Source organism: Rhagoletis pomonella, unplaced genomic scaffold (assembly GCF_013731165.1).
Source record: "Rhagoletis pomonella isolate Grant_MI unplaced genomic scaffold, Rhpom_1.0 Rhpom_scaffold_00001, whole genome shotgun sequence".
Lineage (NCBI taxonomy): Eukaryota > Metazoa > Arthropoda > Insecta > Diptera > Tephritidae > Rhagoletis > Rhagoletis pomonella.
The window spans coordinates 106,363,234-106,374,373 of record NW_023458555.1 but is presented as its reverse complement, the minus strand read 5'-3'; the positions used below and the strand labels follow the sequence as shown (position 1 = coordinate 106,374,373).

Here is an 11,140-nt window from a genome sequence, read left to right as displayed (position 1 = left end):
ATGCCAAGGAGTTTGGCGAAACGTCGGGCAGCAAAGTGAAGAAAGTTTTTTCTTGCACATAAGCCAAATTGATCAAAATAGCCTAGTAAAAACCAACAATAAAAACATAATTTTGAAACTGATCATTAACTCATCGTTATATTGAAATAAAATAGTTTAGTGAAAGTACCACATTTCATTGCTTTTGGTCTAGTGCTTGACTAGTTACTATCGGACTGGATCGTTTTTGGCGAAAAAGAACTAGTACTGAACTAGAAATTTGTTTCACTAGTTCGTGTTTTCCCTACAGGGTAGTAACTATGTTCGTGACACTGAGGTGAATATTAAATCTGACCCCAAATTGTTCTGGAACTACCTGAAATTAAAGAAAGGATGCTGCAGCTTACCCACAGGAATATTTCTTGGTGATAAAGCTGCGGAGACGCAAAGTGATGCGGCAAATTTGTTAGCTGAATATTTTGGGTCGAATTTTGTTCAGAATGACTTTACATCTGCAGAATTTTCTGCTAATATCTCCTTGTCTCTCAACTTTGGCTCATTAAGTCTCTCATCTGCAGACATAAGTAATGGTATAATTAAACTAAGATCCTCTACACATGTAAATGTTGATGGCCTATCTGCAACTTTAATCAAAAATTGTCCAGCATTAGTTTATCTCTTGAAGTTAATTTTTAACAAATCATTATCTTCAGGTACTTTTATTGATGATTGGAAGCTTACGACGGTAATGCCCGTTTATAAAAATGGTAACAGAATTGACGTGCGTAATTATAGACCTATTTCCAAGCTTTCCGCTATTTCGAAAACCTTTGAGCACACAGTCAATGCCAAATTGAATTTTGCAGTTAAATTTATTATTTCCCCATATCAGCATGGGTTTGTCGCTGGTAGATCTACTGTTTCCAACCTCGCTGTTTTCAGTGAATATTGTTTCGAGTCTTTTTCGTTAGGTTTTCAAGTTGACTGTATTTATACAGACTTCTCAAAAGTGTTTTACAGAGTGTCACATAGTATATTAATTCAAAAGCGTGCTCGCATTGGCTTTCATTCTATTTTTCTGCGTTGGTTGGAGTTGTACTTGTGTAACAGACGGTGTGTTGTCTCAATTGACGGGTCTACTTCTAGCCCGTTCGTTCCATCTTCTGGAGTGCCACAGGGTAGTGTCTTAGGTCCACTTCTTTTTATACTTTTCATCAATGACATTAGTAGTTGTTTTTCTTTTGCAAAATGTCTGCTTTATGCGGACGATTTAAAAGTTTTCAATGTAATTAAAAACACATCTGATGCAATTAGGCTTCAAGATTATATTGATAAGCTTTATTTGTGGTGTCTGAAGTCACGCCTTTCCTTGAACATTAGTAAGTGTTTTCAACTAACGTACTCTAAAATTTCCAATTCTCTGCTTACCAGCTATCATATATCGGCTAATGATCTAAATTATGCAAATGAGATAAAAGACCTTGGCGTAGTGTTTGACGATCGATTTTCTTTCAATAAACACATTAGCTATGTAACTGCAAAAGCGCATTCTGTTCTAGGCTTTGTAAGACGCAATGCCTCAAAATTCTCGGATCCTCATACATTCAAGTTACTGTATTCGTCATTTGTTCGTTCACATCTCGAATATGCGGTTTTTATTTGGAGGCCGTATAATCAGAATGCTATAAACAGGGTTGAACGTGTTCAAAAAATTTTTCTCAAGTTTGCCCTTCGCTGTTTGAACTTTTCATACCCCGTGCCATCATATTCTTCAAGTCTCATGCTTTTGAATCTCAAGTCCCTAGAAAGTCGCAGGCCCGTCTTGTGCCTTTCGGTTACATATAATATTATTAATGGTATTGTTGATTGTCCGTTTTTGTTAGAGAGGATAAGATTTAATGTCCCCAGGCGATCCCTTAGAAATTTCCTTCCGTTTTATGGTTGTAATATTAGAACTGAATACGCCAGTAATGCCCCGATAATGCCATGAATAATGTAGTCGAGGTAGACTTTTCAATCCCAAAGACAGCTTTTTTAAACCTTTTGAATTCCTATTTCTAGCTTTATGAATTATTTGTAATAGTTCTAAATTAATGTTGTACTCTTCTAGTCTGTAATGTTATTATAAAACCATAGACTAAATAAATAAATAAATTAATTTAGAGACAGTCTAACAAAGCGCTAGTTCCGAACTACATATATCAGAACTATCTCTGAACTAGTGGAAAACGGATGCAGAGCGGGACAGTTGAAACTTGCGGTGTAAATGTGCAAATGCTCACTACTCGTACAATACGAAAGCAGCTAAGCGAGAACACCTCCGACTCGAAGCATCGTTGCTCGCGAGTTCAAATCACGGTGGAGGCAGTTGTGAGTTTTCAAATTTAATGAACCTAAATTAAAAACGGTTTCTTATAAAAAAAAAAACTATCCAAAACGAAACCGGTTAAAAACTAGTTGAAAAGTAATGCACTGGCCGACAATTGCCACCACCAATGACAGCGCCGTGCAAAACTGGAAGCATTGCTTGGGTATTGAGCTAGAACTAGTACTGTCGGCAAAAGGTCTAGTTCTGAGCTAGTCAAATTTTCCGCAGGGTAGTTAAAATTTACATAAATATTAAGGGGTAAAAATGCTATAGACATTCATTCTCTTGTACATTCGGTGTTTCTTTTGTAAGTGTAACTGGATGGGCATGTGATTGTTGTTTCAATTGTTTTTATTGTACCATTATCAACAACAAATTAAACGCTCATTCAGTTACATTTGCACACTATAAACGAGTACACAAAAGAGCGAATTACCCTGCAAGTTTTATTATTTCAGGTGATACCAACGTGCGTTTATTTAATGACTAGAATTGCTGTCCATATGGAGATTGAAGGGACTGCTCATTGCCCCGCACAAGTAATGCTTGCCGCTGCCTTGGGATGTGAAGAGTTGGGAATTGCGAACAAATTACTAGCCCAAAGTATATTTGGATTATGGCTAACTAGCGGACTTTTGGATATTCAGTTAAAATCTCATCATCGGCCTTATCTGGTAAGAATAACATGGCAGTCTCTACTGGATAAATTTAGCCATGGTAATCCAATCGAAAAAAAGTTTGACGAACCTATGATTATGCTTAAACGAAACGTTTTTTTTTCAAAACGTGATGAGGAAAAAATCAAGTATGTATTTATGTTTTTAAAATCTAATTACATGCATATGTACATATCTGTGTTCGTATGGAATAGTAGCTTATGTCGGGAAGCTGGCTTTAGTATAATGCGGCATTCCCTTTAATCTTTAAATGACAAAGAATTTTTTGACGAGACTTAATAAGAATATTGACTTGCTAGTATCGGATCTATTTCTTGCGCGTTAATTTGCCAAAAGTTCTTCAACGGCTTGGTGCCATTGAGTCATTCGCAATCGTATACTGCGAATGCTGCATTATACTAAAGCCAGCTTTTCGACATAAGCTACTATTACATACGAACACAGATATATAGTATAGCATTCAAGAGTATATAAATTCTTCCCAGGGATCACCGCATTTTAGAGTTATTGTATGAAGAAGCCAAATATAACGTGTTATCTGGCCGATACGTTATGGAGCCAGTTCATGCTTTAATGCTTGGTGGCATACAAGCACGAATCGAGTTAGGTCCGTATAACCCACATACGCACACTGTTAGTTTTTTAAGGTAGAGTTATTTCAAATTACAGTTATTTAAATTGTTTAATAATAAAGGTAATTTTAGGGAAAACCAATTAAGATTCCTACCACATCATGTTGCAAAAAGTACGAATTGGTCATGGCTGCCCGTTAGTCGAAAAAACTCAGCTGAAGTTAAATTGCTTGAACAATTCAAACGCGTTCCTCAGACAGCGACGACGAAAAAACTCATACGCAAATATTTAGAATTTTGTTGGGCACTTCCGTTTTATGGGTAAATATTTTAAAATCATTATAATATAATGTACATATAAATGTGTTCTGTAGAGCGGCATTCTTTTATGGCCAAGTAGAGCAGCCTGTTCGCGGTCTTATGAGTTTGGTAAGCCATAAGGATGTTGAAGTACTTACAGCAGTCAATGAGCGTGGGCTTTTTATTATCGATCCTGTAGAATGGGTAAGTAAAGAAAATAGCAAAATTTTAGCCTGCATCATAGCAAAGAAAATGCTGCTACATACATATATTGCTCCGAACACCACAATATAAGTAGTGGATTAGAGGCGAAATTAAAGGTGTGCAATAGGCTATGGGCGTTGTGGAGTCAGGGTAGTCAGGTCAGAAGCTGAATAAAACAGGACACGTTTCGTTTGGCTAGAGCACAAGAAAACAAGAAAACACAACGCAACTTTATACTCCTTTAGCTTTAATGTGAGGACTGAAACGGTTTTTAATGATTTCATTATTTTCTTTAAGTCTATTGGGAGCTTTGACAATTTTACCCTGAAATCGTTTGACGCTGAAAGCTTGCTGGAGTATTTGTTTTTAACCGACTTCACAAAAAGAAGAAGGTTATCAATTCGTCGAAATATATATTTTTTCTATGTATGTTACCGCATAACTTTGGACCACGGTAACCGATTACTATAATTTTTTTTTTAAGGAAAGGTGTTACCTGACAGGTTGTCTAATTTGGTTTAAATCCGATCATTGGATCATGAATACATAATTTTAATTTCTTTTGGATAATCTTAAATTCTTAGATGGGAATTGTAATCGGTTTTGTTTTGTGCATTTTTTTTTGCTTAAAAATTACTTGTTTATGTAAGCATTTGTTGAAAATGCAGTCTCACATAGAAATGAAAAGTAAGACCCCTATTATGAGTTGCATTCGACTGTGGTCGAAAGTGCTGATCGAACGAATTTTCATATAGTATTATGACGCTCATTCGATGAAGAATAGCGTTATTGTGAATTTCGCTCGGTTAGGTTGTTTACAATAGTATATTTTCCACCGCTGAGAAGTTTTGTTTACAAACCGAGCAAACTAAATAGTGTGCTTATACATAAATATGTAAATTTGTGCAAATTAAAATGAAAAAAAAGGAAATCGAGTTTATAAAAACGTGGAAAAAATTAGTACAACGGAGTTCTGGTTCAACGATTCGTCAGAAGGTGAGAGCTTGGTAAACAGACCAGGAGTAGAAAATGTTTAAGAGTGTTTAAATGTAGTCTTTCGAATATATTTTGACATAAAAAATATAAAATATTTAAGAAAATTGTCTACAGATTTATTAAAAACTTCCGACTATCTAAAGAGGCGTTTGTGAGCTAAATCTATTTAAAATATCAACAGCTTAAAATTTTGTTCTCAGAGATCGTGCCAACTGAGTGTTGGGATTTTCTTTCACAAGTAAAGCCAGTTTTTCGAGCTTGTGTTTAATATTGACGACGTTAGAACTGCATGAAATTAATAAAAATTGTTTAAAATTAGTGTCTAGCCGCCAGTGAAAACTAAATACAAAATCATACATTTTTCACAATTTTCTAACACTTCGCTACACCGTCGAAATCAAAATTCTGTTCGACAGATAATTCGATACTCAACGAAAATTTCGACACGGTTGCAGAGCTCATAATTTCAATATCGATGTTCGATCTTCGATAACCAGCGAAGATCGAAAATCGAATGGAACCCATAATAAGGGCCTAAAAGTCACTAGTATTTTGTAATGAAATCTTGCCATCAGTAGTATTTTCTTCATACACTTGCATCCAGAACTCTCTTGGTTCCCTTCGTAGAATTTAATATTCAAAGTGCTGTCGTAACTGATATCCAGAAGGTTTTCAAAAGCTTAATTTGTCATCCCAGTAGGTTTACTTTTCGGGTCACATGGAACACGGGTTTGTTATCCGGCTGTAGACATCCTCAAAGTCAATGTTGGGAAAATATTCGACAATGGTTTTTTCTAAACCTTCCAAGCAATTTAAGTGGTAAATGATTTGAATTTTTTGAATGTTATATGGAAATTGCTAGTGAAACCGGCTGTTATCAATTTTCTTAGCATTAACTTAGAAGTTACATACGGCTTTCTGATAACTTTGTTTATTTATGGGGTTTTCATGCAAATTCCTAGAAATTCTAAAATATACATGTCACCAAGAAAAAAATCACGACGTGCTAGAAAAAACCAGAAGTTTATTTTAATTTCGCAGGCCTCTGTTATCTTCGCAGCGTCATCCAATACGGGTTTTATATCTAGTGGCGGCATTTTTCAAGTCGCCAGGGAATACCGAGATCATACAGTGACTTCTCGTAGCGTTTTCTGACTCTTGCTTCATCCTAGACATCACTGCTTTCGTTTTTCCAACCACCGCAAATATCCGCACACTTGCTCCATTTCAAACTTGTTTTATACCCGAGCGCACAAGGGTATTATAACTTTGTTCACATAACGGTTGTTTGTAACAGGCAAAACGAATCGAGATAGATATAGACAAATGTATACATAAATGATCAGAATGAAAAGAGAAATCGATTAAGCGGCGACTGTCTGTCCATCTGTCCGTCCGTCTGTGCACACGGTAACTCGTGTGGTATTGAAAAATGGGTAAAATCGGACAATAACCACGCCTACCTCCCATATAAAGGTAATTTTCAGAAATACGAAAACTTCGATATTTTAGTAACTACTGAAGATTATTCACTCAACATTGATATTTACAATAAGTTTTAGACGATAAATAAGAATGTTTTTTCTGGTTTCTTTTCGAGCCTGAGGTCAAGTTTTTATTTTTGTTTTACAAGTGTCCGATATTTCGGCTCTCAACGAAAGCCATCTTCAGGGACTATTAGAAGAAAAAAGAAAAACTTAAAAGCAAAACTAAAATAAAGCATAAAAGACCAAAGAAAATATATATTATTTTTGCGTAGATGATTTCATCCTATGCTGTCAAGTGGCTGGACTTCGACTGACTTTATGTTAGTTTTGCTTTTAAGTTTTTCTTTTTTCTTTTAATAGTCCCTGAAGATGGCTTTCGTTGAGAGCCGAAATATCGGACACTTGTAAAACAAAAATAAAAACTTGACCTCAGGCACGAAAAGAAACCAGAAAAAACATCTGTAACTAAAGGTCGATTAAATAAATTCTTGCATAGATAAATAAGAATATTATAAATTTTTGGAAAATGGGCGTAGCTACGCCCACTTATTGTCACATGTGTATATCTTGGTAACCGCTGTACCAATTTCTTCCAAATTCGGCACAGTTATTGGCCTTGGTATAACATACGAAATCGCCGAGTATTTTGAAAATCGGTAATTTAGAGAAATATGAAATCTTCGATAAATCAGTAAATATTAAAGCTAATTATTAATTAATTATTAAAAAATTAATGCTTGCAATAATTCTTTACTAAGAAATACGTTAATGATAAAATTTTGGAAAACGGGCGTGGCACCGCCCACTTATGATCACGTATAGGTATATTGGTAACCGTTATAACAATTTGTACCAAACTCGGTATTTTTATTGTGCTTGCCACATAAAAGCAAAACGTTGAAAATTATTGAAATCGGACTAAAATTACGACCGCTTTTCATATAACGGTTAATTTCAGAAATGCTTGAAACTTAAATATTTCGAAATTTAAGGACGCTAATTTACTCAAAATTGATACACCCCGGCTCACCATGTAGCGTTAGCTTTCGGAAAGGTGAAAAACATATATTTAATACTTGCGCCGGGTATTTAATGTTCGGCTCCGCTCGAACTTAGACTTTATTACTTGTTCTGTATAAATTTGTCGATAGCTTTACAAATTTCGTCGCTAGTGGTGTAAGTCTGAAGTAGTTCGTTCTTCTTCGATTTGCATTGTGAATGGGTACCTCACTAACACGAGAAGACTGCATCTAAAATCTTGTTGATTCGCTCTTTGACAGAGTGATTGTTAAGTTCCAAAGAATAAGTAATATATACACGTGCGCGAAGCTGCTGCGCTTGTTACGAGAACAGCCCAGGCAGCAAAACATCCGAAAATTAATCCCAAAACGGGAAGAAAGGTGGAGGAAGCGCGGATTAGGTCTACAAAAGTACCGAAAGCGGTTGTGAAAAGGGTACGTTTTCGGCTATTTTTCTGAAAATTTTCTGATTCAATTTTACGTTGACAAAACGTAATGGGGAACTACGCTTAAGAGCGAAATATCCCTTTGCTACAAGCTTTTTGTAATGTGTATGGGGTTTGACGAGCCGCTGAAGGTAATTTTAATAAAAATCAAAATTTTTTTATTTTCTGGCCGCCATGTTGAAGTTGATCAAACCGCTTGCGTTGTGTATGGAAAGTCTAAAGAATTTGCCCGCAACACTAGTATACTCTGGCCACTAGCGGCACCCCAGGCACACGCTCGAATGAATAGAGGGATGGAGAAGAGGTGGCGGTGTGTATGTAAAGCAACCCAGTAGAAATTGCTTGTATGCACTCTTGAGGGATGCTTGCTATATGAGTGAATTAGTGTGAACAATTCATGCGTAGTCATGAATTTCCACGAATAAATTCAAATTCTAGCGAATTGCAAGCGAATGTACGTTGTCGTTGTTTTAAGCACATTTCTTGATAAATTTGAAGTGGAATTTTTGTAATATTTTCAGTCTTGTACAAAAATTTTAGTGAACGGACGTGTTGTGCGATGCTATTTTCAGCCCAAACGGGCTTTTACACGACATGCATTTGCATATGTAAGTGCTATTTTTTTGTATGTCCCCGTATATTAAAATGTATCAGAAAAGTAGCATTTATATATGGGGATCTTGTGAGAATGCTTTAATTCTGTTCCATTAATCCAGTAGTACAAGTGTATGATTAAAGTACGCATACGCTCTGAGAAACCACGCGTGTTGAATGGAAACGAAGGTTCATTTATACTGGCATGTATACACAGCAGCAAGCTCATGCCACCAACAGCGATGTTGTATGCTTCAGATTTCTACTGGGAATGCTGGGCACACCAACACAGTCTCATTTTGTCGTGGGAATAGTGCGTCGCGCTCAGTTATGGTTGCTAAGTTTTTATAAATCTACTAAACCAGGTATTTTTCGTGCATGTGTCTTTTGCCCTATTTTGCTTATACGTATAGTGAAATAATGAATTGTGGAAGTTTTTAGTAACTAATACTATTAGTTTTTAGAAAATTTTCCATACGAAAAATGTAATACTTGTGAAAAATTTAAATAGGTTTAACTCATTTGTTAAATACCTGCACCATGGGCGTAGCCAGGTAGGGGCAGGGGGTGCTCGAGCTAACTTTAAAATTTTCCTTATATATATAAAATAGTACCCTGAAATGCCAGCTTAATAGGGTCGATTTCATTGTGGCTACGCCGATGACCTGCACACAATTTTCTTGGAATCTAATCTGAAAAGCTGGCCGGCCAGATGATTTCGTTGTTTAGATTTTATTATTTTCATATAAATAGGAATTTATTGCTAAAAATAGAATATAACTTATAAATATTATTCATTAAGTATTTCTGCGTATAAACCAGCATTTAAATTTCTATATCGATTTCTATAGATAGAAACAAATTATTCTAAAATATGGCATGCTATTTGGGCACTTTTTTATAAAAATCATGGAACTTACCACAAACTTATTGAACGTTGGTCAGCAAGCAGCTCTTTTTATTTATTTTTTTTTAATTGTCACGGCATGCAAAATACAGTTTGCTTGTATTAAAAATACGTAGGCATAACCACATAAAGATATTGCGGCTTGTTGAAAGTTCTTTGAACAATAAACTCTAGTTCTTATATAGGGTCGCACTATTTTGTGTTTGAATCGTTGCAAATGCATGCAAACACCAATCTAAGAAAAACACACCACTTTTTGCTTTGGGGATTTTTTGTAAGTTTTCTACTCAAACTGTGGCAAGCGCGTGCTAAAATTATAAAGAAAAACAATCCACAGCCGAGCATAATGTTACCTTGGTGAAATCTGCAAGCAGACTGAATCGATATTCGCTGCTTTGCTTCTGTGCAGCGTTGCCGTTTTGGTCCAATTGGACCAAAATTGGTAGGCTCATTATCCTTTGGTAGTTTGGTTGGTAGGATGAAGCTTTTGGTAGGCAAAAGTGAAATTGCAACCAAATTGAGCAATAAAATTTGTTTGCTTAAGATTGCATACTGCCAGTGCTATCTACTATTTATAGTAACTCTAAAAATATCTACGAATGGTAACCCTGTATTCATAGCAAGCAAAGGAAATAATAGCCGTCGATTCGCCAATAGTTAGCGAGTGGCGAAACGAACGAACTCAATGAGGTATAACCAAACTCGCTATCGTCTATCCGTGCTAGCTAACTTCGTTGTTGCTTTCACATGCAAAATTCTTCTTTAAGCGGCCGGAACTCAAACATAGCGAGCGAGAAGTGGCGAATCGATGACGGCTAATGACAAGAGAAAGAGTAAAAGAAAAAACTTGGCATTTGCGCGCATTTGAATTGAACAAACAAGCGAAAAGATTAGTGATGGACAAGTAAGTTGTTTTGCTTTAAATTAGTTACTTTTTAATCGTTGTTTATTTGCAGGCATATCTATAAAGCCTCTAAACCGTCCGAAGTAAGTGTGGACAATAATAGCGACGACTTGTTCAGGTAAAAAATTGCGACTAGGTAGGCATGTACTTGTACATATGTCTCAATTAACAAATACTGAAAATTATCGTAGTGATGAAAACTCGCCTGCGCCCAAAAACCAAACTCAGAAATAAACTAAACATCAGTACAATAAATAGTATTATGCACTGTAAAGAACTAGTACGAAAGGCTGATGCACATTACGTGTGGTCAGCAAAAAGAGATCTCAAAGATGTATGATTTTTTTACAAACGCCTTGTATACAATTAGGGGATATAAAAACTTTTTGTTTTTGATATAATATAGGATATAAAAACTTTTTGTTTTTAAACGAATAAAATGCTTGAAATTGTATTGTCGAAGAAAAAAAAAACGTTTGAAATGAATTGAATTGATCTCAAAGATATATATACTCGGTACGTTTTTTTACAAACGTTTTGTGTACAATATTTTTGATACTTAGGTTGTTCACACTTGCTTGGTTATCAGGTTATCTGGTTGAATATTATTATTCTGTAGTGTGTTTTATTGTTGTAAACTGAATAAAAAATATAACCACATAACCAGATAACCTGATAACCAAGCAA

The 11,140-nt window shown here is 35.6% G+C and overlaps 1 protein-coding gene across 1 annotated transcript in view; it reads left to right on the top strand.

Moving 5' to 3' along the window:
* The first annotated feature begins 2,811 nt into the window (after positions 1-2,811).
* LOC118735135 (FERM domain-containing protein 8) overlaps positions 2,812-11,140 on the top strand; it is a 305,492-nt gene continuing 297,163 nt past the window's right edge. The window contains exons 1-4 of the mRNA XM_036464758.1: positions 2,812-3,152; positions 3,510-3,671; positions 3,729-3,917; positions 3,971-4,100. Coding sequence (XP_036320651.1) covers positions 2,830-3,152; positions 3,510-3,671; positions 3,729-3,917; positions 3,971-4,100 — 804 coding nt within the window. The 5' untranslated portion in view covers positions 2,812-2,829. The remainder of the gene's footprint in view (positions 3,153-3,509; positions 3,672-3,728; positions 3,918-3,970; positions 4,101-11,140) is intronic.